The sequence below is a fragment of the Leptodactylus fuscus genome, chromosome 3 (genome assembly GCF_031893055.1).
Source record: "Leptodactylus fuscus isolate aLepFus1 chromosome 3, aLepFus1.hap2, whole genome shotgun sequence".
Classification (NCBI taxonomy): Eukaryota; Metazoa; Chordata; class Amphibia; order Anura; family Leptodactylidae; genus Leptodactylus; species Leptodactylus fuscus.
In genome coordinates this window covers 94,766,357-94,785,631 of record NC_134267.1, presented here as the reverse complement: position 1 = coordinate 94,785,631, position 19,275 = coordinate 94,766,357, and the positions used below count along the sequence as shown (strand labels likewise).

Sequence of the window (19,275 nt, the reverse complement as noted above, 5' to 3'; positions counted from 1 at the left end):
ATTGGGTGTTTTTTTTTTTGTTTTTTTTTGTGAAGTCAATGGAAACAGCGGTTCCCAGCCCGGCTCCCACACTGCTATTTGCCATTCCTGAAGCTGTGTAACGTCTGCAATCTGACAAGAGCAGGCACATTCAGATTAGACTGGCTGTTGACCGGCTCCACTTATTGTAAGATTTCCCAGGAAATGTTCCAAGAATACAAACCAATTCAAAATTTACCTACTTACATTAGAGTCCCTGTTTATGCCTTCCTTTACCTTGAGCAAAACTTGTTTCTGACTGTTCCTGTAGTACTGTCTGCTCTGCCAGATTCAGTAGGTTATACCATGAAGGAGCTGGGCATATGCACCGCCAATCCCTCAGTTCCACGTTTCCTTACAGTTATAGCTTAGAACATTCAAAGTGATATCATTTTTGATAATACACTATAGGGTTACTGATGGATAGTTGGTTTTGCAGGACAGTAGAAAAACAATTTGTATATCTAATAAACTCATTAGCTATTTATGAAAGAAAACAGACTTTTTTTTTTTTTTGATCACTCCTTTAATGAGGACTGAATTCAGCGCATTGTCAATTTGTCCGGTATGGACCCCGTCCTGGAGATATCAGTACCGTTAGTTTGGGCTGTAGGGAACGCCACTCCTGACAGTACTCCTCCATAGCATTGTACTGTCAGAGGGGAGGGGACAATGACTCTGAACATTAAGGACCGCCCTTCTGACGGTGAAGGAATATTGGTGACGAAACAAACAGCACAGATATCTCCAGCACCTGGACGCATACCGGGTGCTGAAGATACTCAGCACACTGTCAGCTTTCCAGTGGTATATAAACTACCAGTGCCAGAGGATGTGAAAGGTTCTCTTTACACCTTTCACTGCCAGGGTTTTTCAAATACTTTGCCCCTCAGGCTGCCAGGGCATTTTTCACAGTTTTGAGATGGACCATTAAAACCTAAATTGTAATATTAAAAAATTACATGAACTCCCCCCCCCCCCTCCCCCGTATCTAAATATTTCCTGAAAGCAGACACCTGCAGCATTATCAAAGTGTCAATTAATACTGTATGTAAACAGGCACTTTCATGCAATTTTCCAGGAATCATCCAGGAGTTATTAAAGCATAACTACATATTTGCCATTCAGTAGTTTGGGAAAGCTGGGTGCCTATTTCTGTGGAGCTGTAGTTGACAGATTTGATTTCACTGTGAATAAGCGAAGTACGACCGGTTGGTGTCGCTCTGTGTTATGAAACTGCTTGTACTAGAGGTAATACTGTTCGTATCTTTTTCATACTCTGTTATTTGGTGGATTCCTTCCAACAAAAAGGCCACTCACTGTATAGACTACCAAGTGTGCAGTTTAACCCTTTCCCGATATCTGCCATAATAGTACGGCAGATGCTATATCCACTGGGTCTCTTCTGTGCTAACCCTCCTGACATGTCAAAGCTGATCAATGGAAAATGGACGCCACCATGTTTGGGGAATAAAATCAGGGTCTAAGGATCTATTGCTATGACAGCCAAGAGCCTATTGAATGCTCCCAGGCTTGTCTGGCATATACCTCTATTACAAGCTGCATAGAGTAACAATAGAAGTGGTCCTAAAGAGATTAGGCTATTCTTCTCTTACCTTTAGATGTCTTCTCCATGCCACCGCTCAGTAGAAATCCCGCATTTCCTCGGTATGCAAATTAGTTCTCTTGCAGCAGTGGGGGAGGTCCCCAGCACTCAAACAATGCTGCGCGAGAAATCTCCAGCTTCAAACTTCTGCGCATGCGCAGTCGGGCCTCGAGCAGAGCCGACTGCACATGCCTACAGCCATATGCAGCGCAGTCTGCTTCCTAGCGGTATATAAAATCGGATGTGCCAGAAGACAAAGACAAGAAAGGTCATCTTTAATACATTGATTTACCTTTCTCAGCAAAAAGTTAAAGGTATTAGTTAGAAGGTTGTTCTAAAACTCCCTTTAGATTTTTAATACGATACTGCTAAATCAGATATTGTTCTAAAAACTTTGCCTTTGTTTAAAGGAACACTAAACCTAGAAATGAATGATAAAAGTACACAAACAAATATTGCTGCTCTCACTGTCAGTCTGCAGCTTTTTCTGCATGATACAGAAACAGTCTTGTAGAAATCCTACTGATTTGCTCTATCTTCAAGTAGAGACTGTGCGAAGAGTTTAGCCAAGGTATTCGGGCTTAAATAAGATAAGATAATCCTTTAATAGTCCCACAGTGGGGAAATTTCAACATGTTACAGCAGCATAGTAATACAGATACAGGATAATACACTGTAAGGGGGCATTCACACGGAGTAACGCCGGGCGTATATTACAGCCATACACGCCGGCGCTACGGCAGCCTGCCGAACACTTCCCATTCACTTCAATGGGAGCGCTCGTAAACGCCGCTGTTACGAGCGCTCCCATTGAAGTGAATGGGAAGTGTTCGGCAGTCTGCCGTAACGCTGGCGTGTACGGCTGTAATACACGCCCGGCGTTACTCCGTGTGAATGCCCCCTAATATATTACAGACGTAGACACACATAAGCTGAGAAGAGAAGATATACTAGGAGTCCATAGCAGCTAAGGAATAGAAAAAGAAAGAAGGAAGACTTCATAATCATTAGTTTTCTGTACGGAGTGATAAAGGATAAAAGAAAAAAAAAATCATACTTAACTGTCCCCCGCACTCTGGGGGCTTGTTCTGGTGGAAGTTCTCATTGCATATGACCCCTGCAGCCAATAAGTGGTGCTGTTTATTTTGGTGCCTTATTTAGACCTCCGTCCTGTCAAGTGGGCAGTGTCAGGCATGAACAAAGAAGGGTCGTTATTTTGTGCTTTGAAACAGTCAACCTCTGATTGGAGCTCAAGCCTGCTCCAGTATAAAGCATATGTAGCATATCAGACTACAAAATTAACTGCACTGATTGCACAGGAGCAAGAGAAAGCATTCCAACTGTGCTGGAATCGGTGGCACCCATTAACACATGCTAAGAACTGGAGATGGTGAAAGATCCTCTTTAAATTTGCAGACAAAGCACAGCGGAAAGGCTCCAGCCAGTTATCTTGGAGTCTGTCACAGTACTGTGATAATGGGAAAGGGGAGATGAATCTGTTTTAATTTTGAAATGAAGCGATATAAAACATAGTGAAAGGGAGGAAGTTTCTGGATATTTATTTTTGTGTCCATTCAATGTTACCGTAAGTGTTTAAATGACTCCTATATCAGTAGGACATATTTTACTGCAGATTCTTGGTGTATTGACCAGCCAAGCAATGCTCTATAACACCAAAGACTACCAAGCTAATTCTATCGCGGCATTAGGCGGTTCTCATGGTTTAGGGGTGTAAATGTTACCCTAAAACTCACAAGCCATTTAAATGTTCATTTTTTGTTGTTGATTCATTTCTTTGTTTTTACTTTTTCCCCCCACTGGTTGTAATGTCAGCATGTAATTTGCTCAAGTGTTCTCAAGAAGTCATCTTATTTGTTTACACACATTCCTTTTCAGCTAACATGTATTTTATGTTGATTTGCATGGCAACACATATTTAATGCATGGAGACACTGAATTGCTAACAAGTGACATGTATATGAAAATAATTTAATATATTTTAAGTGTTCATTGTTATTTTTTTTTATTTTTTTCTTGTGCTGCTTTGTTGAATGTGGATGATTCATGCTTTTCATTCACCATTGCTTCTCTTTCCCCCACTGTTTGTGATTTGCTTACCAGGAGGAGCTACTATTCTTACTCCTACTACCTGTAAGTAGAAAATGGCCACCTTCTTTATTTTGGTTATTAACACTTAAGCAATATCCCTTTAAAAATAAATACAGCTGGACACCCCTCCTAAAGCCTGTATGCCCCAGCATTAATGTTTAGCTCATTTTTTATATATAAACATTTTACAATGAAGCTTTAATGCAAAAGACAACTTTCATTATAATTTACAATATTCAAGCCCATGCATCAAACTATGCATTATTTATTCTTAGAGGGATATCATATTGGATGTTTCACAAGCCACTAACACTTTTTTTTGTTGCACGCTCTGTGTTATGTCATTTATTTTTGTCTCCTTAACAAATTGCTAACAAACTATGTATAGCCCTCAACTTTTTTGGAAGATGACTGCTCTGGAGAGTGTTTAAAGGCAATAGGGTGCTGCATGTGGTGGTTTTATTATGTGGGGACGTGGTTGTGCCAAAAGCTACACAACTAGTTCTGAAAATGTTACATTTGGTAGTGCGTTTGGGGCTAGTGCTGTTTTGATGGTGGTACAGTATATAGAAACTTGGAAATACCAGGAAGCTCCAGGAGATGACATGCTGGTAAGTAATTTCCATTTAGATGCGATATGCCTCAGCTCTCATTCATATGGTAGGTTAGATACAGATACTGTTCTATCATCACTTCACGGTATGTTTTACTGTATGAATTAACAGGAAGGCATGAAAACAATTACTAGTTTTGTAGATAAACTTTCCCCTTTGGAGTTTGATGATGCGGTAGGACGATAACTTCCAACCACTTTATCATGATCCAATTAATATGTGTTAAAATTTCCAAACTCGTGGTAAATTACTAATTTTGCGTTTGTCGTAGAGATTTTTATCTATATGTATGAAATCTGTTATTTTAACTCTTACTTTTAAGAGTTGAATAGATAGCTGAAATGGTTTACAGGGAAAGGGAAGCTTTTCCTGTTTCTTATTGCAGAAATCTGTTTTACTTCAGTCTACAAGCAAAAAAAGCTCTGGTACACAGTGTGCTAATATTTGTAATGGCTTAACTCAACATTTCAGTTTATTGGCTTGTTACATCTATTCTTCTTTGTGCCTCATATGGGAACCTACATTGTAGATGGGTGACAATGTCTGAGTAGTTAGTACCTTGTTGGCTATGGTATTGAATGTTTTTGATGGTTTCCAATGTTTTCCTCTTAGGGTATGTTCACACGGAGGAAAAGGGCGTGGAAACCTTTTCTGCCGTGTGAACATTCCATCCGGCATCCCGCTCTTGTATAGGCCCGAATGAATGGGCCTACAATTATTCCGCTGATTCCTAGCTAATGGAAAAAAGATGTGAGCGCCTCCCATTGATGTCAATGTCAACCATTTTTGGCAGCGGATTTTGAGGCGGATTCCGCCTCAAAAACCGCTGCCAAAAAATTCTGTGAACATACCCTTAGGCATTCTTGGGTGTTTTTAGCTGTGTGTTTTGGGTCATTACCCTGTTGCAAGACTCATGATCTGCGACTGAGACCAAGCTTTCTGACACTGGGCAGTACATTTCTCTCTAGAATCCCTTGATAGTCTTGAGATTTCATTGTACCCTGCACAGATTCAAGACACCCTATGCCAGATGCAGCAAAGCAGCCCCAAAACATAAGAGTCTCCTCCATGTTTCACAGTAGGGACAGTGTTCTTTTCAAGATATGCTTCATTTTTCCATCTGTGAACATAGAGCTGATGGGCCTTTCCAAAAAGTTTGAATTCTGTCTCATCTGTCCATAGGACATTCTCCCAGAAGCTTTGTGGCTTGTCAACTTGTAGCTTGGCAAATTCCATTTTGTCAGTTTCAAGTTATTTTTGTGACCATTGTAGGTTTTTCTTTCATTAAACGAGGGGTACCAACAATATTGTCCACGTGCAGTGATCTAATAGTATCCAGCTTCCTTTGTCAAGTCCCGTTCTAGATGTTTACAAATGTGAAATGGAAATTTCACAGCCAAATGCTGCCCTTTTCAGGTATTTAACATGGAATTGTCCACAAAATATACTACATTTTGGCAATACTATAAATACTAGATACATTGATCTGTATTTTTTGGTCTGCTGGTCATTTGAAAATATTTTTCACAAAAAAATACAGTATAAACCTAGGTAAAACTTGACATAATGACATTTGCTACTATGAAAAATGTTGCCATTTTGGTCACTTTATTTTATACTGCATCAGGTCGTCATACCCTATAATGTAAATCTAAAATACAATGGTTGTAGCCACATAAACATAATAAAAGACTGAAGGGGCATTTACATGTGTCCTTGTCCAGTGTACTGTAAAGACGCCTAGTGATCTAATGAGAAATAATAATAATAATAGGCTCCTTTTTGCAGGGAATTTTATATTGTTTGGCAGTAGCACACCCTTGTAAATTAGATGTGCTGCCAATATAACTATAAAGTAATATAACTATAGGAGACGGTTGCACGAATGATTGTTTGCTTTATTGTAGATTCGTGCTTGTTAGGGACAGATTATCTGCCTGCATCAAACTGAAACACTAGCCTAAAGAACTGTGTTCATGTATGATTGTCGCTTGGCTTAATCATCAATGGCATCTAGTTGTACGTTCCAGCCACATCTAAAACTTGCATATATTTTATATGTTGATACTTTTGGTTTAGTGGAAGTATTTATTCTGTGAACTTCTTGATGTCCATGTGCTATTGAAATGCATGCCTTGTGCTCCTGTATAACTTTGTACCAGTGAGCATTGGATTACATAACATGCTATGACTGAGCGGCATAAGCAACCAAGCTGAAGCAGAGGTGATGACATACATCAATATTTAAAACAGCCTTTGTACCTAATAAAAGGCGCTGATGAGATTCCACTCGCCTTTAATCCTGATGTATTATAAAGCAAGGAACATCCAATGCATTAGCCCTGAATGAAATGAAATTCATCGGTTGATGTAATATGAAAGGGGGAAAAAAAAACGTAACTCAACAGTCATTTGTATTCATTAAAAATATAGCTTCATAACATTTACTGCCAAAGCTATTTGCAGCAGTTGACCTTCTCCCCTGCCATTTCTATTTCAACTGTTCAGGAAAGCGTCTTGTTACCTGATATAAAAGTTATTTTTCCTGCCTAGTGGCATGGATGTAAGGTCAGCCATTAAGTTGCAAAATAATTTAACAAAAAAAAATTAAACTGGATAGATTTAGTTGCGGGGTGGTTTATTATTACTGAAAATATTTCTTTGCAAATAGAAATTTGCTGAGAGCAACATCCAGATAACGGGCTATACATATACATATGCATATATATAATTTATGTATAAGTGAAGAGATGAACAAGTTAGTCATATGAACAAAAATGTTGGATAGAATACCTTATGTGAACTGATTTTCTGTGCACAAAAGAACAAGAAAAATGTATGGATTTGGGTCCAAAATATTTCATCAAGGGGCCACACGGTGGCTCAGTGGTTAGCACTGCAGCCTTGCAGCGCTGGAGTCCTGGTGTTCAAATCCCGCCTAGGGCATAAACCATCTGCAAGGAGCTTATATGTTCTCCCCGTGTTTGCATGGATTTCCATCCCATATTCCAAAGACATACTGATAGGGAAAAATGTACATTGTAAGCTCTATGTGGGGCTCACAATCTACATTTAAAAAAATAAATAAATATCTCATCAAATGTCGAGGTACATCTGATATATGCAGAAACAGTGGGATCAACATGTGATTGGCAGCATAGATATTGGCATATACTGGTGGCCGTTCTCATAGTGCAATACGTCCCGTGTTTTTTTTGTTTGTTTGTTTTTTCCAGCCCTCAACTTCCCCTTTCAAAGTTGAAATTTTGATGAAACCACTGACCTCACATTTAGTGTTTCCCACTCATCACTACCACCTTATTGTGCCCCCTCTATATAGGTGTCCCCAAAGGTCTTGTCCTAGGAAAATTGCTGTTCTCCATCTATATCTTTAGTCTGGACCAACTTGTAGCGTCCCATGGCTTTCTCATGGTGACACCATTGTTGTTCTGAGAACATGTTAACATCTTTCTTTGGCCCAGACATTACGAGACTGTAAATCAAGAGTTCGAGGCTTGCCTATAGTTGCCTCTCTTCCCTGTTTTCTCAGTATGAAGAAAACAGACTTTATCATCTTTTCTCAATTTCACTCAACTGTTCCACCATAACTCCAGTCCCAAAAGCTCTATGCCTCAGGATTCTGCTTTGCTCTCACATCCATCTTGACTCCTCCAACTCATATCATAGCTACTCTTTCCCCCTTCATCAACATCAGCGCCCCCCTGGAGAGACGCTTGCCTCTTCCTTTGGACGGAAAACAGGGACTAGAAGTTCTTAAAAGATATGGTGGCCACCACGCTTCTCCAGTTCTGTTTCCTGTCCTGTGGAAGGGGGATATATAGTTTTTTCCTGAGAATGTGTGACCATGTTTGATTCACTTTGGTGCCCAGAGGTGGCCTAAAACTTTATAAGGTAACTGCTGCTGGAGACTAAGCATAGCACCATCCTTCCCTGTATCTGTTGTACAGGTCCAGCCTTCTATGGTGTTTCCAGTGAGGTCTTTATAGGGGGATGGCAGTAGTGATCTATAGGAGAGGAGCTTCCTATCTGCAAGAAGTTGGTCTCTTACCCAGAGAAGTGTTGTTGTGTGGGTTTTCCATACCGGAAATGAGGCTTCTGGTGGGCTTTGTGCTTAGACCAGAAGTGGGGCATTGTGGCTTCCGCTGACAACATTGTATGGTTGAGAGCACCCTAGCTGTGACTTCAGCCAAAACAGGATGGGGGGGGGTTGTCAACAGAAGCCCCCAGCCTTGCCATATGAACCACAAGAGGGGTAAACATGGGGCATGCATAGAGGTGGGTCCAGACAGTCCATTAATATGGTACCTGTGGTCTGGTTTAAAAAAGGCTGTGGGAAGTGTATACCACACTAAGCTTTGTAGAGGCTGTAGACATTAGCAACCTCACTCACTGGTATCTGGTTGGGTAAGAGGGGTTTCATCGCCCCTGTGGGTGTGTACTCACTTTATACGGGTGTTCGGTCTGATTAGCTTGTAAGGAGGCGTTAAAGGAGGAGTTGGTGAAAAACCTGTTAAGAAGCCTTACATAAAGTCCAAACATAAAGTATTAAGTTTGCAAGAGAAAATTGGATGCAGCTTACTCTTAAGTTGTCTCAATTATGTTTGGTTAGGATAGTTATGATACTATAGAGGCAAATGTCTCATTCTCATGAGTGGTGTTTCCTGCACCCTCAGAGGAAAGAGGGGAGAAGTCGTTATTCTACCCTGCTCCTGGACAGCTGAACAGTACATTTTGTACCACTATAAATCTGATTTCTTTTTTTTTTTTTTTTTAAAAAAAAGGTTCAGGATTTAATCCAATTGCATCCGCTATATCATTTCTCAAGTTGTTTTCTGGCCACTATGAATCTGCGATGTGTATTACCATATTCCTATACATATGGATCATCAAAAATTACTGAAAGTGGCAGTGGTCATGGGGGATTCTGTAGACTTTTATCAATTTTGGGCTCTCAGGCTCCACAAGCCTTTTTAAAGGTGATGGCCAAAGGCTCACATCAGGGAGAGAGATTTTGTCATAGTCCTTTATCTGGATGACTTCCTTCTCATGTCAGATTCTGGCCAGCACCAAATGGCCCAGATTGTTTTGGGTCTTCTCACCCCTGAACAACCTGTTGTAGATAAAAACCAAGAAGTGTTTATCTGCTTCCCAGCCGCCAGTGTGCCTTCTTGGGGAGGTGACATTAGGTTCCATGACTCAATCCTGTTTACTTTCAACAATGGAAAATCCGGACAGGAAGACAGGTAAGTATAATGGGGTGGTGGTTAATATTGGTGATGTTGCGTTTCGGGAAACAGAAATCTGAAAATATGACTGAGGTGGTCACATGACCTCACCAGTGGTCTGGGTAAATATAAATTTAAAGTAAGAAAGAAGTTAGACATTAGGCAGGAGAGGGTGTTAAGCTTAGTGTAGAAATATTGTATTTTATCCTGGATTTCCTTTAAAGTTCTAACGACCTGTAGCAAGGGGAATGGGCTCTGATTCAGCAGGTCTTCAACCAGATATAATCTTTGTGGGGTGTACTCTTGATAGACCGGTTCAAAAATTATCAAAATAGAAAGGTAGATACAATTCTTTGTCCCTCTCAGGACCTGCTGAACAACCTGAGGCTTACATTTAAAAAAAAAAAAAAAGTTAAAACATATATTTGCACCTAAAACTCATATTTAATCTTACATTCACACACAAAACACACATAAAATAATAGTTCATGTTGTATCCCATACTGCAAACATCAATAAAGAGCTTGCACTCTCAAACACTGAAACAAGCCATGTAATATTTTGCCATCAACCACTAATGTGTGAAATTATATACGCTGAACACAGCAAACCATTATGGATACCGAAATGTACATTTTGGGAGTACAGAGCAGAGCATGCCATTTCTAAAAAAAAAAAATTTCTAATTAAACCACTACCTTCATGCAACTGTTCAGATAAGAGTTGTAAACAAAAATCAAATTTGCAACTAAAGTGCATGCTCAAGCAACCATTTCCTGCAAGTAAAATGTACTTTTCCAAAAAACTGAAAGATGTGAGGAGTTTATACATAGCACATGTCTACCTTTTTAAAACTGCAGGTGTTAAAGGAATGCCAAAATCACACAAAAGCGCAAACCAATTCTGCACATGCATATTTAAATAGGGTTTACATAAAAATATAAGAATATAATTTTTCCATCTCTCTATATACCGTGGCAGCCAAAAAAAATGCACCACCAGTGGATTTTGTAGAATGTACACTCACCGGCCACTTTATTAGGTACACCTGTCCAACTGCTCGTTAACACTTAATTTCTAATCAGCCAATCACATGGCGGCAACTCAGTGCATTTAGGCATGTAGACATGGTCAAGACAATCTCCTGCAGTTCAAACCGAGCATCAGTATGGGGAAGAAAGGTGATTTGAGTGCCTTTGAACGTGGCATGGTTGTTGGTGCCAGAAGGGCTGGTCTGAGTATTTCAGAAACTGCTGATCTACTGGGATTTTCACGCACAACCATCTCTAGGGTTTACAGAGAATGGTCCGAAAAAGAAAAAACATCCAGTGAGCGGCAGTTCTGTGGGCGGAAATGCGTTGTTGATGCCAGAGGTCAGAGGAGAATGGCCAGACTGGTTCGAGCTGATAGAAAGGCAACAGTGACTCAAATAGCCACCCGTTACAACCAAGGTAGCCAGAAGAGCATCTCTGAACGCACAGTACGTCGAACTTTGAGGCAGTTGGGCTACAGCAGCAGAAGACCACACCGGGTGCCACTCCTTTCAGCTAAGAACAGGAAACTGAGGCTACAATTTGCACAAGCTCATCGAAATTGGACAATTGAAGATTGGAAAAACGTTGCCTGGTCTGATGAGTCTCGATTTCTGCTGCGACATTCGGATGGTAGGGTCAGAATTTGGCGTCAACAACATGAAAGCATGGATCCATCCTGCCTTGTATCAACGGTTCAGGCTGGTGGTGATGGTGTCATGGTGTCATGGTGTGGGGAATATTTTCTTGGCACTCTTTGGACCCCTTGGTACCAATTGAGCATCGTTGCAACGCCAAAGCCTACCTGAGTATTGTTGCTGACCATGTCCATCCCTTTATGACCACAATGTACCCAACATCTGATGGCTACTTTCAGCAGGATAATGCGCCATGTCATAAAGCTGGAATCATCTCAGACTGGTTTCTTGAACATGACAATGAGTTCACTGTACTCCAATGACCTCCACAGTCACCAGATCTCAATCCAATAGAGCATCTTTGGGATGTGGTGGAACGGGAGATTCGCATCATGGATGTGCAGCCGACAAATCTGCGGCAACTGTGTGATGCCATCATGTCAATATGGACCAAAATCTCTGAGGAATGCTTCCAGCACCTTGTTGAATCTATGCCACAAAGAATTGAGGCAGTTCTGAAGGCAAAAGGGGGTCCAACCCGTTACTAGCATGGTGTACCTAATAAAGTGGCCGGTGAGTGTATGTGATGCGTATAAATTGAGTCCCTGCTGATGACATGTATAACTCCTATTACGAAATTGACTGAAAAACGTCATGTCACATGTACAAAATTGCCAAATATTTGTCATCCAGGAGAGAAGATGATAGAAATGGAGAAAGACAAGAAATCATTTTCACTGCAATCATTACATTTTGTGAAATGGTGCAGTTTTTTTGGCCGCCACTGTAGATTCTAACCCTAATGAATAATTATAATCTCAAAAAAAAAAAAAAAAACAGCCGCTCTCAGATTGGCATAATATGGGCACTTTGTTGCACACATATTATGGACACAACCTCTGTAACCTAACTTCCAACACGTGCAATCCTCACATCCCGTCCATCTTTACTCTGATCTTGTCTGTTCTTCACACAAGATTTCTCCCATGCTTTCTCTATATTCTTTGACTCGCTACCATTATACAAAGTCTCTCCCCCATAATCCTCCTTCAGGAAAGCTGAAAAAGTTCCTATAACCCTGCTGCCACTACATTATGACCTGAACTGTGTTTATACCCTCACCTACTAAACTATGTCCTTCCCTTGTAGATTGTAAGCTCTTGTGGGCTGAGACCACTCGGATTGTGACAGTTGGTTAATGAGTTAATTCATTGTACTCCTTTTTGTAGTATGTATGTAAATCCCCTTCCTTTATACAGCGCCATGGTAAAAACGGTGCTCTAAAAATAAATGAATAATGGTGGTGTTAAACCAGAAATTGCTACAACTAGAGAATTGAGTTTTGTAAGATATCACCACCTTGTGTGTATTATACAGTAATTTTCTGCTCTGCTACAGAATACTGCAGGCTGTGTATGTCCATACGTGCGACTTCAGACTTTCTTATTCTAGGGACAGAATCTGTCTTTTGTTTCTGTGTAACCTGTATGTTTATTTCATATGAAAGGAGTCTATCACCTCCTGCAGACCTATTCAGCTGTCACCAACATATTACAGAGTACATGACGGTGATAAACAACATACCTTTCTGAATACCTTTTTTATAGAATTGGAGAAAAACAACTTTAAAGTCTTATGAAAATGAGGCAGTTGGTGCATTGGGTGTTGTGGGAGGATCAACTCTGACTGCATGGGGTAGTGCAAGCAAGAGGAGGGACATTGGTCTGAGTGACAAGAGCGGTACTCCATGGAGCTGAAGACCCACCCCTAGTGCACCAATTGCCACATTTGCATAAGACTTCAAATTTGTTTTCCTCTACATCTATAAAGGGACATACATAACAAAAGGCATGCTGTTTATCACTGCAATGTGCTCTGTACCATTTAATATGTTTGGGGAGGTGGCAAAAATAGCGCATAACTTTTTATGAACATCATAGACAATAAATTATTTTGCCTTGCAGTAAACTGGCCAAGAAACGCAAAGATGCCATGGGTAACACACGGCAGGAGATGACTCATATGGTGAATGCAATGGACAGAAGTTACGCTGATCAAAGTACCCTGCATGCAGAAGATCCTTTGTCCATCACCTACATGGACTCTCATAATTTCAGCCCTAGATGTAAGTTTTGAAATGAACGCCGACTGATATCGCAGTGCATCTATCTTTTCATTGCATTGCAGTGACATCACATGATATAAGAGCGATAATTCATGTATTTGTCATCAGATTTAGCATATACTATACTTCTCATGGAGTGTGACTTTAAAGGTTATATTATCATAGCATGGTTATTTAATAGCAAAATGTTCTAAAATACCAATATTATTTCCCGTTTGCATATTATTAATATATTGGATGCTATTAGAAGAAAATTCATAACTCAAATCTCAGCCAAAAATGACCTAATCTAAATGGCAATGTATTTATACAGCTATTTTAAAACATTTAGTTTTTGTTTTTGTTTTTTTTTCTTTCCTCAAAGATAATCATATGCACAGTATTTCACTACAGTTATATATTGTAATCTGAATTTACATTATGCTTGCAGAGTCCATTTTCTTTATGCGTGGAGAGAGGTCGCAGTAAATTCATCAAACATATCCATCTTCACCCTACAGAGGCCTTTTGGGCCAGTGTACATAGGTGCACAAATGACCTAGAGTTCTGTGGCACATTACATTAACTGTGTTATATGGTGGTGGTTAGTGTTAGCATTGCTACTTCTGTATCATATACACCTGTATAGAACAGAGGCATCCAACAAAAACATTGTCGACTGTCATTGGCAATCTATTCATCAGAGAGACCTCCAGATGTACACATCTCACATACACTGCAGTGTCCATAGGCCTTATGCCAACCTTGCTTAATTCCAATTTTAATGCACCAACTGTGGTTCACATTTTAATACAATTTTACAGTTTCAATATCAGCTTGGGCAACTTACTTACATTTTAGATATATAGCCTTACAGGACAGTTTAGTCTGCATGGTTAAAGAGGCCCTGTCACAATGGTCTGAAAAGTACAATAATCTAATAGTTGCTGTCACCCCGAGTATTTTGGTGTTTTATTTATCCAAATCCATTGTTCTTTCTAAGATATAAGCCCTTTCATTGTTGAGGTAAATTAGGGTATACTAGCCAAGTGGGCATTAGCACACCAGGTCAATTGGCATATGCCTCCAAAGAAGCCACAGTGTGACTACCCTCTTGGCTAGTATGTCTTAATGTTATATCTTTGGAATGGCTGGCTTGGATAAACAAAACACTAACCTGCTCAGGATGACGCAGCCTATCAGATGAGGTATGTCAATGGGCTTTTTAGATCTGGTGACACAATTCTAAACTCTCCTCTCTCTGCCGGGACTGCTGAAAGCATTGGTTGTATATTGCAATTTATCTACTGCTTTGCTGCCATTGAAGTGTAAACGTTCCAACAAAACACTGTGCAAGTGTTTTAGTAGGGTTTTGCTTTGGGCAAAGGAAACTTTACCATATCATGGTATCATTTACAATGAGTTAGAGGATCTCAGCTATACTCTTAAAGGGAATGTATGCTAACAGCACTAAACATAAAGTGTAGGGCATTACAGTGGCTCAGTAGTTAGCACTGCAGCCTTGCAGCGCTAGAGTCCTGGATTTGAATCCTGCCAAGGACAACATCTGCAAGGAGTTTGTATGTTCACCACGTGTTTACGTGGATTTCCTCCCATACTTCAAAAACATATTGACAGGTAAAAATGTACATTGTGAGCCCTATATGGGGATCACAATCTACATACAACCCCCCCCCCCCCCCTTCCCTATAAAATGCAAATTTGGGCTTTAAAGGTATGCTCTGATGATACCCCGTCCATCGGCAGTGTCCAGTGGCTGCATGGTTATGCAAGTAGACTAAGGTACCTTAAAAATTGCCCATCATTGGCAGACTTTAGCCTGAATTCTGCATGTGTATTGTATGTACCTCGATATAGGCTATAACTATCAGTAATGAAATATAATGCCGCAAGTTATTTTTATGGAGATTTATATGCATACATTTGAACAGTGGAGTTCCAAGGTGAATGTTTTGCTTTATCTATATGTAGAAACAAATGTAAATTTCATAGATCCATAGTTTAAAAGAAACTCGGTTAAGTAGCTTATTATTGTAAATATTTTGTAATACTTTCAGCGTTACTCGGTCACTTTTTTTGTTTTTTAACCTAGTGCATTTTTTCATGCATTTCTGGCAGTACTGTGATTGGCTTATTTAGCTCTCATTGACATGCTAAGCCATTCATCTGTCACATCAGCTTTTTAGAATGCCCCATTTTGCACAGTTGATGCATGATTTTTATTAAGCTATATCAAGCATTCATATTTTGTTTGTTTTGTAAATTGGTGGCATAATGGAAAATCAGGATCAGAATTATCAATTGATACCCTTATTTTTCCTTGTATACACATCAGTTAAGTTAGCCATACTGTAAAACATTCACACTCAAACATTGCATTATTTTCTCTGACAAAGTGTTAGCTTGCATATGTTAATTTAGGACTGAAAGTTTAAAGAGGATTTATACCCAGCACAAGATTGTCCATACATTAGTAATTAATATGTTAGAGCAGCAACCAGTGTTTAGTAATGATTGTTGAACTTGGAGACATTGCTATTTTTCCATTCAGTTATGGCATACGTTTTTACAAAGTTGACGACGGCAGCATTACTTGCCAAGTTATCAGAAGACTTGCCTGGTAGGTCAGTCAAAGAGGTTTTTCCGGTCCAAATTTACATGACTTATTCTAAGGATAAGCCATCAATAGCAGAATGGTAAAGGTCAAACACCCTGTACCCCCACCACAGCACTCAACAGAGAAAGGAGCAGGAAGCAGACAGCTGTATCTGTTGTATCTGATATCGATGACTTATCCTTAGGAATCCAAAGAATTCAAAATTCCACCCTGGTTACACCATAGATGTGTTTCCTCTTTCATGTGTGACAGTTGCATGAATATAAGCCTCATGTCTGGCATATTCAGTTTGCTCGCAATGATAGAACAAGCGCCTTTCGCCTTTCCTTGAACCATGCAATTGGCTGCATTTTGCTCAAATTGACAACCAGTTTGCTGCACTCGTAGTGACTTCTGTAGAAATGAACATCAAAAGTGAATAGAAAAATGCTAAATAAATCTCGTAAAAGACACTGGCTATTGCTTTAGCTTCTTCTTTATACATGTACCACAAATTGTACAGTTTGGGTGAAAATAGTTTTTATTTTCTATTGAGTTAGTGCTCTCCAGCAAGTCTATTACATTATTGTTGGCTTCATTTCTTTTGGATTCACTCACCTTTCTATAGCAGTCGATATTATTGTGCTTATATCTATATCTGTCTGTCTGTATTTATAACTGCACAAAATGGAGGTAATATGTATTCATGAGCTTTGTTTTCCTGCAGTGCCCAATGATCCACTTGTGCCGACTGCTGTGTTAGGTGAGGACCCAGTCCGGCATCATCACAGTTCATGCATGTATGATCTTGTTGCATGTGACTCACTACATTAAGAGACTTCTTTACCAGTAATTACTAGAGAGAGACATCATCAATATGTTGAGACCTGTAAATTAATATGAGGCAAAATCTCTAAATATATACCTATTAAATATTAGTTTGGTTCTGTATAGCACACGTCAGTATGTAGAGTCGTCAACCCGCAGCTGCATGAAGCCATATTTGACCAGTTTTCTGTGCATAGTTCTCTCACTTGACACCATATGGCCTCTAGCTGAGTTCATGGTAATTGTAACATATCTTGATATGCTTTTATATAGGCCTAGTGTAAAATCTTGCTGGATAACAACGTCCTAGAAGTCTCCCATGCTTCATTAAATTGTGGTATTGAAAGCCTAATGACTTGTGGGTTCCTGAATCTATTGAATTGCTTTGTGACATGTCTCGCGGGTATGACATGTTGTCAGTGTGAGATTTCGTAAGAGGCATTGACAGCAATGTGCTAGCTTCTTAATGCACACGTATAATTTGGGGTTAGCTGTATTGAGACTACACATCCTTACGTTGCCACTGACACATTTTACTTCAAGCTATAGGTAAACTAAGCACGTTTTTTTAAAATAGGGAGTGAGAGATAACATCTATTGTTTCTTTAAGCACAGTGCTTTTGTAGATGGCACATTATTTCAGGTTCCATTTTCTATTTCACGCTTCTGATACACCTCTTTTTCAATTATCTCTTCCATGGTAAAAGCTTATCCAGAAATAAACATATAATATCAAGCGATTTGAAAGGATTTATTTTCATTCTGATAAAACAAAGCTAAAATATGCTCCCATAAATTGAGGACCAGCAGGTAACCTGGATGCATAAAAGATGCCTAAAAACACACACACATGTCCTAGACGCATTTAATTTTAGGAGGGAGAATAGACATTATCACAGATTGATATTCACTTCAGTATTCAGAGACGGTCATCTTACTGGCCATGAAATGATGTATTGTAATTTATAAGGTTTTCTACAAAACCTTGTGGAAAATGTAATCCTGGTGTTTATTGTGCAGAATACATTTCGGGTAGAGGCTGTAAAGGAGTCAGAGGACTATTTTACAGATGTTGAAAATAAATGCTTACCGGCTGAAAATTATCAGTCCAGTTAAGCAGCTTTTGAGTACTTAAGTATAATTTTTACCAAAAGAACTTTTTTTTTTTTCAGTGTTTTCGGGCAAGACCCGTAAAGTGTACCTCCAGTTATAATTGAATACTGCATTTAAATATAATAAACTTTGTAATGTATCTTAAGGATATGTAATTTCCTTCTACACTTTTTAGATTGTTCTCCTGCTTCTTATCTTCAATCTGACTGCTTGTTTGCATTATGTTCATCTCTGTATTTAGACATATAACTCTATGGAGCAGGGAGGGGCTGAGCAGAATTCTCCTCCCAGCTGGTTAATTGATTTATTGACTGATTCTGTGTACTATTAGCTTGCTAATTACAACTTAGCAGTGCTAAGCAGTAGTAGCAGCAATTATTTCAGTGTTTTTTCTAAACCCCCTACTCCTCTCTTGATAGACTAACATGGAGCAACTAACTCATCAATATCAGATTGGTTGGGGCACCAAGCAGCTGTTCTGCTGCTGGAAGCCATATACCAAGTATACAGCCAAGACTAGCCCTGCTCCAATTCAAGTGTCTGGGACCAGAACTGCTGTTCCCATTGCCACACCAACAGTGTAACAGTGATGCCTGGAACTGCAGCTCTGCTCCCATTCACTGGTTTCCAGTGGATGAAACTGCTGATCAACGTGAGCTTCGGATGTCAGTCAGACTGTTCTGATACTGTTTACCTATTTTGTGTCCAACTTTGCTGGGTCTTGGACAACCCCTTTAGCTAAATTCAAGAATAGACAACTGGCCATTTTTTCTATAGACACCACTCCTAATTTTTGATACAAGTTGTATGGGTATCTCAGATAGGGTGTCACTTGGATTTTCTCTCTAAATACAGTATTTCACTCTCATTTGCTATTTTCTTGATAATTTAAGAAATTATCAAAATTTGTTTTGCTACATGTGTCCCAGTAGGTTATTCCAAGTTCTCCATCTCAAAATCCAGTCTCTAGGTTGAGGGGATATCATCACTCCATAAGGAGAGAACCACCATTAAGGTGTGTGGAGCCAGCGCTCCACTGTGCAAAGGAACATGGGAAGAATATGCAAATCTGACTTCCATGATGTAAATAGGATGTCAGTGCCTCAAGTATGCACACCAATAGAGGGCGCTCACTGAGAATGTGCAAGTCTATCTTCCATGATGTTAAAGGGAGCACCCTCTATACATCATGGAAGTCAGATTTGCATATTCTTCCCATAATCCAGTCTCTAGTCATATACAGTAGCAACTGGCTGCCAAATGCCTCACCTCACTGTTCAAAAATGCTTAGTTTAAGAGAATGGGGCTGAGCTGCAATATCAGACACCCTCCATAGGCAAGTGTGCTGCTT

General features: G+C 39.7%; 1 protein-coding gene across 8 annotated transcripts in view; it reads left to right on the top strand.

Annotated features, from left to right (window-relative positions):
• The window catches only part of PTPRK (protein tyrosine phosphatase receptor type K), a 281,887-nt gene that overhangs the window by 221,790 nt on the left and 40,822 nt on the right, over positions 1-19,275 (top strand). For 3 of the 8 annotated variants that reach the window (XM_075267966.1, XM_075267970.1, XM_075267967.1), the window contains 2 exons: positions 3,746-3,775; positions 13,227-13,387. In XM_075267966.1, the coding sequence (XP_075124067.1) occupies positions 3,746-3,775; positions 13,227-13,387 (191 nt within the window). Of the gene's footprint in view, positions 1-3,745; positions 3,776-13,226; positions 13,388-16,710; positions 16,747-19,275 lie in introns of all 8 variants that reach the window. The other 5 variants (XM_075267965.1, XM_075267964.1, XM_075267972.1 and 2 more) reach the window with 3 other exon arrangements.